The sequence below is a fragment of the Aulonocara stuartgranti genome (genome assembly GCF_965226115.1).
Source record: "Aulonocara stuartgranti genome assembly, chromosome: 3".
Classification (NCBI taxonomy): Eukaryota; Metazoa; Chordata; class Actinopteri; order Cichliformes; family Cichlidae; genus Aulonocara; species Aulonocara stuartgranti.
The window spans coordinates 64,769,553-64,789,997 of NC_138941.1; the positions used below are offsets into that span (position 1 = coordinate 64,769,553).

Sequence of the window (20,445 nt, forward strand, 5' to 3'; positions counted from 1 at the left end):
GACCATCAATGGTGCGAAGTTATTTACTCGGCTGCGGATTGATACTGAAACACCCGATCTAAGATTCTCCTCGTTCTGTTATACAGTAGAAGATCAGTGGATATTTACTGAGTTGAAATACACTTGTGCTTCATTAAAAATAAATGACACCGACGTCAGGAAATAAACAACCAAAACAATCTAGTTTAACCCTTTAAAACCGATCGGAGCAGCACGCTCTGTTTTGCGTAACTATTTTTAAATCCCGGTAGCACTGCAACCACGTAAGCTAGCGCAATATTTTTTTTTTGCATATGAAACCGGAGGAGTTGTACTTACATCTTATGCCATCAGCTTGTCCTCGGTCACAGTTTCCTTCCACATGTAGCTTTGCAAAAACTGCATAAAAAGCGCTTGCAGCAACAAAAACATAATATTCCAGAAACACGCTTTGCCGATCCGATCAGCTGTTCATAACACTTCCTACGTTGGAATAGACATCAGCGCGAACTTTTGCATGTCCGCCGTTACCTGCCCGAAACCGGAAGTGATGTCATTTTCGCGGAAATATAGTTTTTTTTACCATCAGGGCCTCATGAGCCTATACTTGTGTTTTTAAAAGTTATCTTTGACTTTATGACTTTCTGTGTCGTTTCTGGGATGCTTAGGACTCATATTGCACTGCTGGAAATAGTTTATTTTGATGCATATGCTGCTTTTTTGCAAATTTGCAGTATAATATTTATTTTCGTTTTTCCTGCAGTGTATAAAAATTGGTGTATTTCAAAAATAAAACTATGAAGACACTCAAAATAAATTTCCTGTGGTGGGAAACTAGTTTGTGCAACTTTTTTGTATTTACAGTTTTGAGGGATAAGTCTCTTAAATTTCTCTAACTAGAAATATATGTTTTTTGTAGTTTATTGCACTTTTTTGCAATTTATGTAATTACTATCCACTTAATGAATACATATTATTAAAATCTGGGCTATAATTGTTGTATTGATGTATAGCAACTTAAAAATCTCCCAAAAATGGCTCCACAGCATGTAAAAATATAATATAAGCTCTGGCGGACTTGGTTCTATGGTAGGTCTTAAAGGGTTAACCAATAACTGATATGGGAACTAATTGTCCTTCTGCCGAGGAGTGTGTTTCCTGTGATCACTTTACATGAGTTTTTTTCAGGTGTTTTATTCCATTTACCTCACATATATTCTTTTTAATTACTGATACATTAGATTAAAAAAAAACCCCAGAAACTTAAAAGATCAATATTAATGTTAGGTCCAGAATGTTTTTAATGCCCGAATGGTCCCCAGAAAATATATCTGATATTGCGGTGAAATCTGTAACTATATTCTTTTGTCCTTTCTTGTTTTTGTAAATGTCTTTTATTGATTCTATAAACATATAAATATGATTAATAAGTTACAGGTATTATGTATTTCTTGTATGAAATAAAAAATATAATGTGAGTTACTGCTAATTATTGTATGTTTTTGTAATTGTAAACTAAAAATATGTTGTTTTTTTTTTAAACTAGGAGTCAGACACACAGAAAAGTATTTTAAACAATGAATTTCGGCATGGACCATTGGCCATATTTGTTCAGTGTCTCACTCAGTAATTTAAGATGAAAACAGAGCTGAGGTGTGTTGGTGTTTCATCAACTACAAACTCATGAACATGTGAGTCAGACTTCTGATATTATTTTCTTAAAACGGTGTGATTTCTTCATAACCAGTTTTGACTTTAGAAATTTAACTTGACCTTTCACTCATAAATTTCTGCCCCTGCTGTGTGCATGAGGAGGTGCCAACATACACACTAACGGTGTGTTCACACCGAACGCGAAAGACGCGAACAGAGCGTCAGGTTTACATGTAAAGTCAATGGAGAAGCGCAATGACACGCAATTGCGGGTCCCGCGAAAATTCAGAAGCAGATTTGCGTCGCGAAAACGTGTGTCAAAGTAGCGCGTCTGGCGCGTCACTTTTTGTGTTGCATTTTGTGCATACGCGCGTATCGCGTCTACCGCTCGAGTTGGAAAAATCTGAACTCCAGCGTCAAATCGGGCCGCGACAACCAATCAGGAGCCTGGTGACGTGGCTCTGACCTAGGTCAAAGGGGCAGATCCAGCCAAAGCCCTTCATACTTCATTCAATATGGAGGAAAGTCTCATCAATGCTGTAGCAAACAACCCAGAGCTGTATGACACCAGCTGCTTTCTGTACAGAGACAGGAATATGAAGGACCGAGCTTGGAGAAAGATATGTGAAGAGATCGGGCAACCTGGTAAGTTCATTCATTTCTCTTTTGAAATTTTTGACTGACCCGGGGAAGCCGCACAAAAGCTAGCAAGCCCGCCTAATGTCCCGCTATTTTCCCACTGATGTACAAATACCTTTCTGCTTTTATGCATGTTGTCAAATAGGAATATATTTTATTGTTTATTAATAAACAGCATACAGTGGTCCCTCTGTTCACCCTTCACTGCCTCGCTTTGTCACTGATTTTTTTTATTGCACAGTACAGCATTGCATTCTGCAGCCTGATTGACAAATCTCCTCCATGTCGTGTCTCCAGCGCTTGCCAAATTTATCACGTTTGGTTTTGATAACCATCACGTCCAATAGAAAAAAACAGCGTCCAATAGAAAAAAACAGCACAAAAATACCCATTACTATGACCCTCATTCGGAAATACACACCTGCACTGCGAGGGAAAAAGGCGCACGAAAGTGGCAGGCAGATGAAGACAAAACGCGGCATAATAATACTTTTACGTTTTGAAATCTATAAAGGTTTGCACTTTGAGAATCAATTGTGAGAACTGTGACCAATGTTCATGTGTGTGTGACAAAAAGTGTATAAAGTGTGTGGCGAGGGGCTAGTTATAACCCCTGCTGCAATAAATGAGAGACCACTGTATACTCTATGATTATTATATTCAACCTGTTCTTGATAGAGTCAACTGATTCTGCAGCAGAGCATCCCCTGTTGCTTCTCCTGGCTCTCCAGTTCCTGGTCCCTCCGCTCCTGCTGCTGCACCACAGGTATGAACATCAAGCACTGATAGCTTTTTACTCACTTGAATTCCCTTGTGATCACCTTTACTAAATATCTACAACCAATCTGTTTATATCCTGTTTTTTTTTCTCAATGTTGAAAATGAAAATCTAGTAGCAGCCTTCTCATTTCTTTGTGTTGTTTTGTGCTGTGTTTTACAGGCCCACAGAGGAGGACAGCTCTGAGGCGGATGAGGGACGGGTCCCAGGACGGTCCATCAGCGGTGGAGCTGGCCATCCTGGAGTCCCTGAAGAGGCCACGCCCGTCTCCAATGGAGCATTTCCTCCTCTGCCTTGTTCCTGCTCTGGAGAGCATGCCACCTCAGACGAGAGATTTAGTGAAATTTCAAATTTATAAGTTAGTTTTTGAAAACAGCACAGCTGTGTTAAATTTGGAAACATTGGACCCTAGCGATCAGTAGTTTTATGATGAGGCAGCAGGCTCTCCAGGGCAGAAACAATGTTCTTATTTTTCTCCTCCTTCTCCCTGAGGCTCTTCTGCTTTAAGATGGATCCTTTTTATTCCTGTCTCACTGTAAATACTTATATTTTATATATTTATGTTTAATGTTTTTCTGTTTGAGAATTTTAATATTATTTGAAATAAATTGAAATAAATTTTTGTAATGACTAATGTCTCAGTTCTACTACACAGCAAATATTGGCACATGTAGAATTTATTTCATATTATACTAATGAAAAAATATACTACTATATAGGAACATAGTGAAGACCAATTATTGAAGAGAATAAAGAGAGGTTAGTTTATTTTGGAGGCAAGCTCCATTTATTGAGAAAATTTTTAAAAAGGCAGGAACGCTCTTTAGAGGTTTGTGGGTGGCTCAGAGCCGTCGTGGGGAAGTCGCTGGCGATTTCAAATTTTCATTCATTGATAGCATACCACATCCATGTTAGCAGTGTATAAACGGATAGTTTAGCATATATTAGCACAGATATCAATAAAGGACTACCGTATTAAACACTTTTACTAACCGCAGGCAGACGGACAGGCGCTCTGCAGGTGGGATTGAGCGCCTGTAGTTGGTGTTTAGGCGGGCGATGCTTGGACCGATGTGGGACAGCAGCTCCTCAAACTGGGTGAGGGAAAGACGGTCAACCAGACGCAGCTCCTGGAGCAAGTGGTGAAACTCACCAAACTGCTCACACTTCTGGAGGACCTGATGGACCCAGGTACGGCGAGGACGTCCTTTACGCCGCTGCTCTGCACTCCACAGTAGATAGAGAAGGGAGACTCTCTCTTCAAACGCTAGCTCGACAGCTGCCATCTTGCAACCATACCGTCTGGCACTACTTCCTCCCACATTTCCGCTTCACGCGAATAATTCGCGTTGGACACACGTCGAGATGTGAATGTGCATGCGTCAAGCGTCTGGTGCATTTTGGTTGCGTCCATTGCGTTCGGTGTGAACACACCGTAGAGTCTAATCTTTCAGGCTGCTGATTGTAACTGAGTACTTGTACTCTGCTTTACTCACTGACAGGGGCGATTCTAGGATCAGAGCTTTGGGGTGCTGAGCACCCAGCGAGCTGCCCATCCAGGCAAGATAAACTTTACTCGTCACGATGAGACTTCTTCCCCTCCTCTGTCAGTCCCTGCATCCTTAAATGTCTCCAGTTGTCCCGAGTTCCCTCTGACTGTCTCCTTGGTGCATTTAAACCCCTGTTCCTCCCTGTCCTCGTCGTCTGTTGTCTTCTTCTCCATTATCAGTCATCATAATTTTACCATCTCTGTGCAAGTCTGCAAATTTCTTTATTAAATCATAAGATTCTTAAATTCATCAAGTCTCTCTGTGCCTGGGTCCTCGTCACAGAACATGTTTTGTACATTTTAACACAATTTAATCCCCACATTTGTGAAAGAAAAGCAAAACACTTTTTTGAAAAGTCTGTAACAAAACCATCAAATCTGATAAAGGTTATTTAAATGCTGGAAAATAAAAATGGATTGGATTAAAAAAAATACACATCCTAACCTTAATTACTGGGGGAGAATAATGAATGATGCTCATAGTGAGTAAAAAGTAAACTGAGTGCATTTTTTGGACAGAGATTTACTTTTAACGTGTACGTATAATATAAATCACATACATAAAAAAACACTCCCGAAACAGAATAAATTATTACAAAATATTAAAAAAAGAATATAAGAACGGAGGCAACTTTGCCTGTGGTAGAATGTATACCATGCATGAAAACATCTTTACTGCAGATACTAATTTTACTAATTTAATAATAATAATTTTGTGTTGTAAGATTTATGAGTTTCATGCTTTCATAGTGGTACTTAGGAGAGCTTGACATTTTTTATCAGGTGGTACACACTGTAAAACGTTTGAGAAACACTGAGAAGTGTGTGTGTGCTTTTGGAAACATTTAAAGCTGCAGTACAGAATCTTTGAAACAAGCTTAAAACATTTTTAGAATATAAACAGAGCATCTGCTTCTCTTTACAGCTCCTCACTCCACCAGGGCTGTTTGGCACTTTCTGATAGTGTGCAAATGTGATGTACGTACTGCGGCAGTCATACAGACAACTGGACAGTTGTGGCTGAACCACATAAAAATATATCATTAATTTTAATCTCCCCAATCAATTATAATTTTATGTTGGAATGTTGTTAAAGAGGGTCAAAATGTTTCAACTCAGTTTGTTTTGCAGATTCTGTATAGCAGTTTTAATATAGGGAGGACACAACTTCCAGATTGTGTGAGTAAAATCCGTTTTTTTTCTCTTTGTCAGTTTAACAGTTTCTGTTGTGCCTGTCACTGTTCCCTGTCTGTTTTCTTACCTGGTTCTTCCTGGCCTTGTTCTTTCTCCTCACATTCCCCTCCTTCCTCTCTCCCTCTTCGAACTGACAATCATACACAAATAGATTGTATTTGTCATGCGCCGCAGCACGCGTGCACAAAAGGATCCAAACGCAGACCCAAGCGCTAGCAGAAAATGACACTTTATTATAACAACAAAAGGCGACCCGGGAAAACTAAAGGAGCAAAACGAGGAACTAAAAAACCTGGGGAAACAATGATGCGAGGAAGCCGGAATTGGGACCATGGGAGGCTGCAACAGAAAGGGGAGAAGATTACTAGGGAGCCGGGAAGCGGAGGAAACACATCAAAACTGAGTTAGACCGGTTGGCTTACGATTAGAGCGGGACCGTGGGAGCTCGGGAGGGAAGTCCGAGAGAAGGAAATCCGTGGAGGTAGTGGATGGGCCAGATGATGTACTGGGTGGTCCAATTGAGCAGGAGGACAGGCAGGTGGCAGACGCTGAACGCCGGATCGAAACCTAGACACAAGTAGGCAGATTTAACGCAGCTCCAACAAGATATGAATGCAACGCTTTCGTGGGAGTCTAGTTACCACAGAGAGGTGATTAACGGACTGGCGTGGAGCATCCGTCAGCGGCGGGTTAAGTAGCTCTTCAGGTAATCACCCCGATAGAGAGCAGGTGTGCCAGTGATGGCCCAGCCTGGGGGTGTGGCTACCCGCGCATCACACATTCCACACACAGGACCACGGACCATGACAGTATTGAATTAGATGAAAAATTACATTAATATGTTAATATATTGTAAAAAAAAGTCAAAAAAGTAAGAAATCTTTGGGGGTGCTTTGATTCTAAAATCTTTCTTTTGAGGCTGGATTCAGTGGCCTCAGTTTTGATCATTGGGGTGTTGTGAGCTTACAGGTCATGTGTGCAAAACAAATATTTGTAATACAGATTATTTTAAAACAGATTTAACAGGTTTCATTAGGCACAGTGTGTGCTTGACATTTAATGATCAAAAATTTTTTGCCCATAATTAAGATAATTAACATACAATAATGATCTTTTACAGCACAAATCTATATTTTCTGTCATTTAAACGATTTATATCATATTATCGTCTGTTCAAACTTTATTTATTTTGCATAAAATACCAAAACTAAACACAGAGGAAAGAGGGGGAGAGTTTTGCTGGATGTGCCTAAGTAAAAAAACAAACAAACAACTAAAACCAATTCAATAATTTGGTTTAAATTTCTTTCTTCTTGCTTTCTCTTTTCCATTCACTGCCCACCTGCTCACTCAGTGAAGCAGTCCACCTGTAAACAGATGTTTTTTTTATTATCTCAGTTTCTATATGTCAGTTATGTGGAACAAACTGATTTTATCTGGGCTTTTTTGCTATTTTCCGTGAATGAATCTCAACAAACTGGTTTCACAAAACACTTGAATGAACATAGGAATGACACTACAGCTCATCTGGAAACAGAAGTTATCATAACTGAATATTTATATATAAAGAAATTCTGGCCTTCGGTCTCTACATAGCCTTACCTGCATTTTAAAATTGTACAGTTGCTGTGACCCTTAACTCTGGCCTTCTTCTACAGTACCAAAAAGTTTTGTTTCTGTTATTGATCATCATTGTGAAAATATTCTCTGCTTAGAGAAAGCCAGTGATTTTAGAAGGGGGGAAGATTTGGAAGCTGATGAAGAGGAAGACTTTTCAGAACATGAGACCTTTTATCTTTATTGGATAGGACAGGGCAGACAGTAGAGAGAAATGTGCGAAGATAGTGAAGGGGAATGACACAGAGGAAGTGATCTAGGGCAGACTGAAACCCAGGGCCCTGCAGATAGGACTCTGATCTTCAGTACCTGGGCCATCTGCTCAACTAGGAGAGCTATGGTAGCTCCACATGGTGGAGAAACTCAGTCTAACATTGAGTTTGAAGGTGAAGATGAGACTGACCTTCAGCGAGCTCCAAAACCAGCTCATTAGTAGCAAACAAGGGAGGAATATTAATGACAGGAAATGGTGAGACTGATAGGTCTTTTTTCTCAAAGAATGAACCACACCATGTGGATGCCAAAATGGTGCAACCAAGGCCAATGCAAAGGAGCCTACTCTTGTACAGGAAATCAGATTTTTCACTCTTCATCTGAGGCGCAGCCAAAAAATCCAGCCTGGTCAGGAGATGTCCCCTGATCTAAAGTCTGTTTCAGATCAAGTAGCAATACTTGCAGCCAAGATAGACAGGAAGACAGTATACATGCAAGAAATACATATGCAACACACACAGCAAGACTCCGCCCCTCATGTGTTTTATAGGCTGCTATGAACAGACTTTGTTCTGTGGTGCCGAGCTGTAGATTGACATGAATCTGTTCATGTTCTAATTGGCAGACAAACTCAGCAGTGATTAGAATATTTGCTTCATTTAACATGTTTTTCCAGGCCATATCTTGGTTATAGTTAATTTAACTTTTTGTATTACATTTTATGATTTTTTAAATATAAATATGTCCAAAAGATAATTCCTCCCACAGATTATCAATATTAATGGACCAATATTATACAATTTTTTTTCTGATCACATTTCTTGCTTTTCTGTGGTTCCCCCAGCTAGATTTTAGTCCCAGTGCTACCCCATTGTATGCACTGTGATTGTGTTAGATATGACAGGCTGATGAAGCAGTTCCATAAAGCACTGCTGAACAAAGAGTTTATTTCAGCTCTGTTTGAGTCACAGCTGAGGAAAGAGGCTGCTTCGCCTTTTTGAGTCACACGTGCACTGCAGATAAACTGGGTGTCTGAAGGATACATGACAAGTGTGTGAAACTGAAAGATAAATATCAATACACAAAAATTCTTATCATTATAATGAAACCAGAACCGTCTGCATAATTGCTGTGTAAACAGAAGAACAGGTTGCACAGGAGCCTGAGGATGTACTGACAAACTCAAACAACAATTTGACTATGAAAATGTCACGGTCCTGGGTCGGTGACCCAGTTTTTTGATTTTGTATTATTATTATTATTATTATTATTATTATTATTATTATTATTATTATTATTATTATTATTATTGATCTGTGATTTCATTGTGGTTTATGACTTCTAGTGTTTTGGTTTCTGTTTTGTAATTCTAGTTCACAAGTTCTTCTCTACTCTTTCAGATCTAGTTCTTGGTTTTGTTCCTGTGTCCTTGTGTTTAGTGTAGATTTATTTCAGTCTTCATGTTTATTATCTTCTTCACCAGTTAGTCGTGTCTTATGTCACTCCTGTGTCTGCGCTTGACAGGGGATTTCTAAGAATCACCTCACAATTCTTCAGCTGAGACACCTGCACAAACACTGCAGTTGTCTTTACTCGCGAGGACGGTCATAGAGCGCTCGTATTCCAGACTCGCGCTGTATCACTGTCTGCGTTCTTTATTTATACAAGCTTGTGTCTCTGTGTGTGTGTGTGTACAAAGATAACAGAGTTATTCTAAGAACTCAGAGCTGAGGTTCCCCTTTTCTAAGTCTGCATGTTCTTACAGAAAGAGGAAGCTGTTAGTTGTTTATCACACAAGAGTTCATGTCAAAAGTCACGTAGACATTTGCTTAGTGATCAATAAAAGAACACATTTCATGAAGCTGATCACACTATATATAATTTTCTTCTGACAGTGCTCCGTGTTCCTTTTTTGTGTGTGTCAAGTCTGCGTCTCTGCGTTATACTTTCAGTTTTTCTTTGACGGTCCCTTGTCATGTCAGTGTTTCTAGTTTTGCTTCCCCTTGGTTGCGTCATGTTTGATTACTCCCAGATTTGCTCTCTTCTCGTGTCTCATTCCCACATTATCCCTCAGTGTATTTAAGCCCTATGTTTTCCTTGCTTTGTGTTGTGTTGTGTTGTACCCTTTCCATTCTGTGTTTCTCCCCTTGTGTCCTAACATTCTAGCTCCTGGTTTTGTTCTCTCGAGTCTCCTAGTTTTAGGTTCCAGTGTCCAGTGTTTAGTTTCATATTTGTGATTTTTGTTCATTCTGTGATGTTTATTCCTTTGAAAAGTTTTCAAACTTTTCTTTTCTTTTAAAGTTTGCCTGTAAACCGGTGTTCATACACACACACACACATACACTCACATCTACAAGCATGGAGAAAGAGCAGCAGCAACACCAAAAATACATATAATATCACAAGTCCATGACTAACCAGGGATCCTGGGTCGCTCAGACCCAGGACCCTGACACAGCCAGGCTCCACGTATGTTGAAATCTCAAGTTTCTACATCAATCACATGGGTAAAGATAACAAAATACCCCTTTTTAATTTGTAATACTTCAAAGTAATAGGTCCGAGGTCGGATCACACAAATTAGGAAACAATTTTTTCATATACTACACACTAATAAACATACAAATGTCAATTTCTTTCCTAATTTTCCCCTTGCCTTTTAAGGGGAGCCGTGTTTTTTTTTTTCTTTTTTTTGAGTGCTCCTGATTCTGCATTGGATGGGGTGGGGCTAGTTTTTGACAAAAAATAAGTTGCAAAATGCAAAAATAAATAAATATCTTTCTTTTAAATAGTGAGCTTTAAATGAAATGTAGAGTTAGCATCCAAAGCCAGAGGCCTGAAAGGAGTTTTATATGAAAATCTTTACTTATGATAACTGGCTTCATTCCTCTGTTCATTCAGGTTTTTTGTGAACATTCTTACTGACACTGTTTTCAGTATAATAGAAAACAAAGAACAATGAGATCAAATTTGTTCTGATGAACTTGACATTCTAGATTCCAAACAACTGACATAACTAAAGCAAAACATCCGGCATCTAAATCTTTAAATACGTGGACAGCGCCAGTCAGCCAGCCAGTCAGTCAGTCAGTCAGTCAGTCAGTCAGTAAGCAGCTATTTCCAGCTCAGGTAAAGAGGAGTCCTCCAGCTCTGAAGTCTTGAATCTGAGGAGAACCTAAACACAGTATCCCTGTTGTAAGTCTCTCTGATGTTTCATATTTCATATGCTGTTTTGGTTTAGACATTCTGCTAACAAAACATGAAACAGTTTTGTTTTCAGTCTATATTCTGTTTTTGTGTTCATGGACATAAATATTCACATTACAAAAAAACACATATTTAGGTATTGTCTTTCATAAGGATATTTTGTCCAGATTCTTCAGGTGACACAGTAGCAACCAAGAAGATCCAGCTTTAAAAGACATTTTAACATTTGTGCACTATATTAACCAAGACCATGACCCTATTCTAAATAATAACACATTCAAAAATAACACAAAGAATGGGGTTTTCACCCACTGCAGACATGTACCCGTGCAGTGCTCAAAAATCCATAATTAATGATGCAAGCATCTGCTAAATGCTGATTGGTTAATTTTAACAAGTAGGATAGAATAGGTAAGGAGGAAATAGTGACATTCACCAGGAATGGGAGAACCATGGAAAAAACTTCAAAGATTGAAAACTACAGCATGAAAAGCACAGACAGTGGTTGCAGTGGACACTTTTCATTGTTTTTAACATTTGATTTCACTTAAGATTTCTTTATGTTAGAACATCCATTTTCTCTGCAGCTGGCTGACAGACCAACAACAGCACAAGAAACGGTGGTCTAAAGATCCTTTCTGCATCTGACAACACAGCTCTCTATAACCAGACTGGCAGAAAGTAAATGTGTCACCCACGCTGAATCATAAGTCTTTTTAGGGTCTACTCATTGGCAAAGCTTTTCCTTGTAAGTTGCTCAGCTATACACTCTTAATTATATTTCATAATTCGTAATTCGTTTAGGTCTTTCAAATGACATTGAAGTCAGTGATAAACATACATTTTGGGGGGAATTTTTCAGAAAACAGCATTTCTGGTTGGCCATTCCATGATTGGTTTTAACATCTGTGCCATTACAGGCTGCCAGTTTCTTAAAATATTAGAAATCACAGTGCCTGTTACGTTAAATCAAACGGTAATGCCCTTGTTACTTATGCCCATGCACATTTTCATTAAAACGAGCTGCAAACCCATAATAAATTTATTCTTATAATAAGGTTATGTTAAGCCTAATAATCTCTAATATGTTTCATCAGTGCATGACATTTGCATGTGATTCAGCACATCGTGCACTCTAACAGTGTTGATGTGTAGGTTACATTATGTGATAAGTTGTATATAAAGGTCTGTCATTAAGCGAATTACATAGACTAAACCTCAGAAATGCATCACTGTGCTTTGCAACATGAAATCATGAAATCACAGTGAGCCAACACCAAGTGAGAGCCAAGAGGAATAAATGCATATTTACTAGTGGTGTGCTATACTGCAAATGTTGGTATCAGCTAGTACTGATACCATTACCGACACTTATACTTCTAAGTTATAAAGCAAGCTTATGTGAAGAAGAACAGTGTGTCATGACTTATGACATGAATCATCATCAGTTTACAAATTCTGAACACACTTCAATGGCCACTAAATCACTATAATTAGTTAAGAGAAAAAAACCTGAAAGACACTTTTTCATCCATTTTTGTGGAATTTATTTGTTTTGCTGCTGTTTTCACACAGCTGATATAGTATGAGGACAAACTCCTTTGACTTCCTTTGTATGTTTTCTCATTTTCAAACAGTTCAATTATGTGATAAATGCAAACATACCCTAAAACTAATTCTGATTTATTTATATTGTGCTTGTTTATTTAGAGACTATGGATCCAAGCAAAGAACTGTGTTCTCTCAGGTATGAATGATTGATTACCCTCTAACCAAAGGAATATATTACTTAGTATATAGCATAGCTTAGCACAAAGACTGGAATCTGTTAGCCTAGCTTTATCAGAGGAAAAATAAGCTCTTCTTTTAATCTGGTTCAAACGGTACTAGAACCTGACAATTGCAGGATAAGAGGTTAGAGATGCTATAATCATGTGGGTTTATCAAAAGGTTAGACTGTTCCCTTATCAGTCTACGACAATATAAGCGTGATGTCCATGTTAACATGCTAACAGAGAATGCTTGTCTGACCCCCCTTCTCCTTTCAGAGTGGGAAGTGTGGAAGACAATGATCTTACATCAGAGATCAAGAGGCGTAAGTCTGTTGTTAATTTGATTAGTGGAAACAAAGCAGCACATATTCAACCCAACATCACTAATTCACATCTCTGATATCAGGAGTCATCATCCTAGTGTCAATCGATGAACAGATGATGGATCAATAACTGCAGCTGGATTGTGTTTGTTCTCTCCAACAGATTCCTGTAGACTCACAATCGACACAAAATCAGTGAGCAGGAAACTCGAACTGTCTAACGGAAACAAGAAGGTGGCCTATGTGGGGGGACATAACCTACATCGTTTCCACAGACACGGATTTCATTCTCCTCAGCTGCTGTGTATAAACGGTCTGACTGATCGACATTACTGGGAGGTCGAGTGGAGTGGAGATGTTTACATAGCAGTCAGTTACAGTGGAATCAGTAGGAAAGGAATAACTGGCGACAATGAGTTTGGATCAAATTCTCAGTCCTGGGCACTTGTAGTAAAAACGGGTTCATCCTCTGTCATTGCAAAGCACGATAACACAGAAACACCCATCGTCTCCCACAACAGATTTAACAGAGTAGCAGTGTATGTGGATTATGCTGCTGGCATTCTGTCCTTTTTCAGTGTTTCCTCTGACACTCTGATCCACCTCCACACATTCAAAACCAGATTCAATGATCCTCTTTATCCCGGATTTGCAGTCTTTCCTGGTTCCACAGTGATTCTGCCCTGAGTTTAATCTAAAGAGTTTTGTTCTGTTAGAGAACGATGACTGTTGAACAAATAGTTCAGTGTGCACATGTCTCTCTCTTTCACTCAGAGGTGTTTGATCCGTTCATATCTATATATATATATATATATATATATATATATATATATATATATATATATATATATATATATATATATATATATATACAATATTATAGTTTAATCTTTATGAAGAGAATCAACAAACCTCTGAGGTTTGTAGTGGTAGTATTTCTTTTACTGTATGTCAGCAGTTGGATTGTTATTTGTTGTTCGTTATATATGTATTGGTGACTGTAAATTACAGTGCATTGCCTTGCCAGGGTTTATGGCTTGTCAAGCTAGCAAAGTATGAGTACTCAAAAAAAAGTCAGTCATCACTTTGCCTTTTCAAGAGATTTTCAGAGAATGTGGCAGAGCATCCAAACCATACAAGGCCCCAGCACGTATGGGCGTTTTTGACGCCTCTCTACCAGGCGCACTTGTCATTGTGTTAACTGCGTGTGTTGTGTTGTTTTTGTGTTACTGGAACTAATTATCATTAAAGTGGAGTTATATTTATAATATACCTGCTTGCATGTGGTTTATTTCCATATACTCTATTTTAATGAACATTTTATATCACAAGCATCATAAAGTGAGTGTCAGTAGTAAGTAACACCCTATCAATAGAATTTTGAAGTGTGCGTTTAATATATATACACTCTTTATATTGCCAGCTTCCTTGACTCACACACTGCCACACTTAGCATAGAGCATACAAGTATGTACAAATAGAGATCACATTGTTATTCTTTGATGGTAATTCTGTGCAAAGTAGAAGCTAACTTCTTGTTAACTTCAAACTCTGTTAAAGTTCATAAATTCTGTTTTCATGGATGCCTGGATGTTAAACTTAATTGTTACACCTGGTAAAGCAGCAACACTGATCACTTTATTAAAGATGAAAGAATTTAGACAGTTTTTAACTATCAGGGATGCCAAAGGTTCGTTTGACTTTGGGAACTGAAGTGGACGGAGTTTTGGATCCAGATTACTTTGCGAGGCTCCTGACTACAGTGGCCGTAATGCTCCAACAATCCATCAAGCGGTGCAGCTATAACTAAGAATGGCACAATATCTACAGGCATATATATATAAACATAAAGGTCACTTATTAATAAATAGCTGAAAAAGAACATGTGCAAGAAGGGTGTAGCTGTTGCAGTAAACAGTGTGTTAAGTGGATGCGTTGTACAGGGAGATGGCCACAGGCAGGAAAGATTTCCTGTGTCGTTCAGTGGTGCTTTTCGGTAATCTCAGTCTCTCACTGAACGTGCTCCTGTGACTGACCAGCATGTCATGGAGTGGGTGGGAGGTGTTATCCAACATTGTCTTTATCTTGGACAACATCTGCCTCTCCGACACCACCTTGAGGGAGTCCAGCTCCATCCCCACAACATTGCTGGCCTTACGGATCAGTTTATCGAGTCTGTTGGCATCTGCTACCCTCAGCCTGCTCCCCCAGCATGCAACAGCATAGAGGATCGCACTGGCCACAACAGACTCGTAGAAAATCCTGAGAATTTTCTGGCAGATGTTGAAGGACCTCAGTCGCCTCAAAAAATAGAGACGACTCTGGCCCTAAAAATGTATATAAAACTTTTAGACTGATTCTGGCAAACCATTAAGCAATTCAGGAGGTGTAAGCTGTGCTGTACTTGCATTGAAGACAAGTTTGTCCAAAAACTGTTGATACTAAATCTGAAAATTCACATCTTTACCTACAGTTTTTAAAAACTGCAAGACCAAAACAGACAAAGGTTGTAGTTGAAAGTTCAGCTTCACTTGCTCTTCAGTTGACTGAGGAAGTTGAATTCTATTTTTGGTGTCATGAAACTATTTATGAAACCTGTTTCTACTTTAAATAAGGTTTGATTCAGGCACAGATCCACCTCGCTGGCCACATGTAAGGAGTAAGCAAAACTTAGCTAAGATACTACGCATGTGGCCACCTCATAAGCAACACTTACCACACAGTAGTTGCTCTAACTTCATTGTAGACCCTCCTAATGACTCACTCAGATGAAGATGAGACTGGCAGAGACAGACGACTTGATGATGAGCGATTGTAGAAACTGTGGTTACATAACTTGCATCATTTCTGGGTTGCAGCTTTTAAACACTGAACCTCTAAAACTGAGGCCACTGGTTTGACAGAGACTTAAGTTTAAGCTCAGATGAATTCAGCTTAAAGTGTCTGTAAGTAAAGTAAAGCGTAAAACTACTCAGTTATATATAGCAGCCTTTATTTCTTTAAGTAACAAAATGCAGGCCCATTGCCATTATGCGTCAGGGCCAATGGGACCTCTCACTGTGGCCTGCTTTCTCTTTACTCCCTCACTCGTTTCTGTTTCTCTGATTATGTCTGTTTGTCTTTCTTTGATCTTTATCTATTTTTCTGTACTTGGTGCATGTGCTTAAGGCTCTACACCCTGGGGTTAATTTACTGTTTGGTTTCACTGTTTACTATCCTTTTGTTTTCTTTAAAACAGAAGCTCAATAAACTGTTTCAAAGACTTCAGATTTTCTCCAGAGGATCTTTTTTGTGAGGTTTTTTTTTTTTTTTGGTTTTAATAAGTTGAATCTACAAGTGACATTCCTGACTAAGTTTATTATTTTGGCACTAGATGTTGAGTCTAAAATGTTTTCTCCTGAGGTATATGTGCCATAATTTTATCTAAGAGTACACACTCATGTTAGACTTTTTCACTGTTTTATTTTAAATCTCTTTCTTCTGTTACTAAAAAAAGGTGGATTTCTGCACAACTCTCTTTATGAAAAACCTGTTTGTTATGGAAAACCCTACCATGTTTTCTGGGTGCAACAATGGCACTCTCTGAATGAATCCAATGTCTCCTCTTTTGATCCCATAAAGCTGTCACAAATTTTACAACAATAAACTTGTGACAGTTTTATCAATAATCAAGTATATCGCATATAGCGTAACACCTTCCTGAATACACACAGAAACACTAGCAATGTGCTCATGATGTGCCTGTGTATTTACACACTGCTGCAGATTTATACTCAAACATCCTATCAACAGTAAGTTTCTGCCTACCGTGTGTGGTCCCTGGCTCCTTAGGCACATCCATCAATATCCATCTGAACCATTTTCTTCAGTTTTATTTCCAATTGTCAAAACCAATGAAATAAAATAAATCAATGAATCAAAAAATAGTGTGTTTGCATGAGCCAAGCAGATCTGTGGCTGTTTGTATTCTTTGTTCTGAAATCATCAACCATGTTTGTCGTCAGAGTTTCTCAGTCTGCATTTTCTGTTTTTAAGAACAGAAACAGTTAATGATGTTTCTGAGTCACTTTGTTCTGCACCTTTGCAGACCAACCCAAAAACTGTTATCGTGCGTGTATGCAGGCATTCCAAATGACCATTGTGTTTAACTGCCTGCATCCCCAGAGACTGGTGCTCTGGACAGAGCCTTTCCACAGACTGAGTACCATGCACCAATCCTTGCTTTTAGGTTGGGCCCACCATGCTTCTCCACTTGAATCTTTTTCTGTGGTGAGGCCTACTGGATCCCAACCACAGCTTCATTCAGCTTTCATAGAGGTCTGCGTGTCCTGCAGCAAAGCCCAAGCTGCCAGGAGTCAGCTGTGAGCACTGACCAGCCAGTTCTACCCCAGCTGCCTTAGCTTCAAGCATCCCTCAAATCAGCTCCAGTGCTGCTCGAGCCACCTGAGCCTCAAGACCCTACATGACCTGAGCTCTATCCAGTGTCCCCTGCAACATCTGTATATAGACCTAAGTCCAAGAGTTTGGCACCATCTAGTTCTGACTCCCTCCACCTGTGCATCTTCATCTCCATCTCCTCCAACTTCATGTCCAGGGCATCTTTACCCCTGCCAGCAGACTTTGACCAAGCTACCAGATCTGTCCCGTTGCCTTCGCTGACACTGGCCTCTGGCTAAACCAGAGGTGTGCTTTTATTATTTTCCTTGTTATATCTTTACTTTTCTGCCATTACTTTAAAGGTTTGTGGTAATTGTGCTTTCACTTTAATTTTGCTTCCTCTGTCTCATCTCTTTGCATGTTTGCCATCAGCCTAAAATAATTTGCTTTTTGTGAAACACACTGTGTCTCTACACATCCACATTTGAGTCCTCAAACATTCGGCCTGCACGTCTCACAGATCTTGACCAGTTAAAGAAGGTCAATGTTAAGATTTACTATAAGCTTGAGATACCTGTGATTTACAGGAAGGGCATTGCTTATCTGAGAACTAATATGAAGCCTCATTTAGGACTTTGTTTTTTACCACTTAGTGTCTAAAGATCTGCTGAGTGAGGGTTTTTAACTCCTTAGTGGTGTAGTTTGTCTCCATGTCTTTCACCCTGTGCAGTGAATATCACTTCTATAATAAACGGAAAATTTCAAACTAGATAAACTTATCAGGCTTCAAACGCAAATAAAGCACAGCATGAGCAAATCTGCCATTAGATACTGATAGGTTTGTAGCTTGAACCTATTCACTGGAACGTTGAAGACAATATAATTACACAGCAAGCAAGACACGAGTAGGCAAAGTTCTTCATTTTCTCATGCACGGGAGAGAACTGGACAAACGCCGTTCCTTCGCTTGACCCCAGTTGCTCTCGTCCGCTCCCCCGTAACACTGCTCTTTTATTGAGGTTACATGAATATGCATAGGTTCATTAACATATGACGTCTACATACACACAAAGAGTACCTTGCCTTTGTGTGTGTGTGTGTGTGTGTGTGTGTGTGTGTGTGTGTGTGTGGGGTCAGAGTGTGACCCCATAAAGACTTCCCTAACCCTGCTGGTCTGGAAGTCCAGCAGTTCATCTAAACAAAAGGCACTTAGCCTAAAACAGATATAGCCACGTTTATCCTACCATAAAACAATAAAACAATAAGAGAAGGTACGACCTCTCCCATGCTCCCAGAGTTCTCTCTAATGCACACAAAGTTTGCAGACTATCAAGGATCAAACCTCTACCAATCTACAACAAATTATAAAACTCTGAGCATATATAAGTAGATATTTCTAAGCATAAATGACAATCAACAATACAAAACCTAACAGATACCTTAATGGTATTAAAAATTTGAGTCTTGGGTCACAGTTGAATGGTCAGATAAAAAAAAAATATTTGAGATATAAAATCTCATCACATTTCATGGAGCCTCAAAGGAAAATGTGATGAGCTGAAGGCGAATTCATACAGTTTATAAAGCAAACCAACATGAATTTGCTTAAAAAAGTGATGGCAGATTACTTATGCTAAAGTATTTTAATTTTATTGTATTACAACTTAAACACTTATTCTGTTTGATCATTAGTTTCATAGGAGTGTCACAGTCCTGGGTTGGTGAACCAGTGTTTTCTGTTTTGTATTATTAATCTTTTATTTCTTGATGTTTCTTGGTTAGTTCTTGGGCTTTGCTTTTGTGTTAGTATTGTGCCTCTGAGTTCAGTCTGGGTTTCCTGTTTTACTTTGAAGGTCTTGTCTCATGTTAGTGCAGACCTTCCCAAAGTGTGGGGCCCGCCCCCTAGAGGGGGCGCAGAGCCATGACAGGGTGGGCGTGGTATGAAAAGGAAAAAAAACAAAATGCTTGGACACTGCCAGCATGGGGCGCCCACAGAAACGCAAAGCAGGAGATGAAGCATAGCTGAATATGTTTCCAAACCAACTTCATTCTAAGCCAAAGACTATAAAATATGGTGAAGCATATCTGCCCTTTGGTTTCACCTGCACAAGTGCCGAGGTAGGTCTCCCCTGCAGAATTCATTTTCCCTTCGTTGGGAGCACGTGCTGGGCTCTCCAAATCACGGACAAACAGTATCCCACATTCTTGATTTTTAGTTCACAAACACTTGTTGTAATGACTAACTACTCCTGAACATTTTTCTTGTAAAACAAAAGGCGGCCCAGCAAAAAAAGTTTGGGAACCACTGATGAAGACAAAAACAAAAAATAAAAAGATAGTTATGGATCAGGACTCCCCAATCCTTACTACGCATGTGCAGGGATTTTCTTCTTCTTCTGTTCATTTAATGGCAGTTTACTCCCCAGTGTACGAGGATACCGCCACCTGCTGACCGAGCGAATGAACCCTATTGTAAACTGAATTAGCGTCATTACAAACGTGTATTAAATTTGATTTAGTGATAGTCGAGTGTGTTTATGCTTGTCTGTGTGGAGAGGATTGATTGGAATAATGATGATGATGTCAGCTATCACTGTCAATTGTCAGTAAACACTTCATCTGGCTGTTGAATCTTTACATGACATATTACAAAGTCTGTATTATTAACTCTGTAATAAGGCGCCATTCTTCTTATTTTACGGCGCTGTTGTTCAATCGGGGAACACTCTGTTGAGGAGAAAAGCGTGAATTTGTTTGTATACAGATTATCCATTGTTTAAATGTCCCAGTAGTCGAAAAGGAGGCAGAGCTGTTGAGAAATGCTAGGAGCTAACTGGGCACTAACCGTATCATTCAAATATATATTGAATGTCGCAATGTTGGCAAAGAGAGGAAGTGACGTAAGATTTGCGCATGTGGGGTACCGATCGGGTTTCCGGTACGGATCGGGTAGCGACACAGACCACGCTTGATATTTGGGGAAATCGACGGCGCATTTGGAATACACTTCGGATTGGGACATCTGTTGTCGTGTCGCTGTGACGTAATAGGTCTCAAAATGCGTACTCCAAGTGTGCGGTCGCTAAATTGGGACACAGCCATAATGTGTCCTCCAGTGCTTGTGGTCGTGCTGTTCTGTCATTG

The 20,445-nt window shown here is 39.3% G+C and overlaps 1 protein-coding gene across 3 annotated transcripts; it reads left to right on the forward strand.

Annotated features, from left to right (window-relative positions):
- Nucleotides 1-10,718: 10,718 nt before the first annotated feature.
- On the forward strand, nt 10,719-13,705 carry LOC309695563 (stonustoxin subunit beta-like). Of its 3 annotated transcripts, none has more exons than XM_082516290.1 (5): nt 10,719-10,817; nt 11,397-11,577; nt 12,540-12,576; nt 12,878-12,924; nt 13,088-13,705. In XM_082516290.1, exons 3-5 carry the CDS (start codon nt 12,545-12,547, stop codon nt 13,609-13,611), a joined length of 603 nt encoding a protein of 200 aa, XP_082372416.1. In that variant the 5' UTR covers nt 10,719-10,817; nt 11,397-11,577; nt 12,540-12,544; the 3' UTR covers nt 13,612-13,705. The 3 variants fall into 3 exon arrangements, with proteins under 3 accessions (XP_082372416.1, XP_082372415.1, XP_082372417.1); XM_082516289.1 differs by having other exon boundaries at nt 11,417-11,577; XM_082516291.1 differs by lacking the exon at nt 11,397-11,577.
- The last annotated feature ends 6,740 nt before the right edge of the window (nt 13,706-20,445 follow it).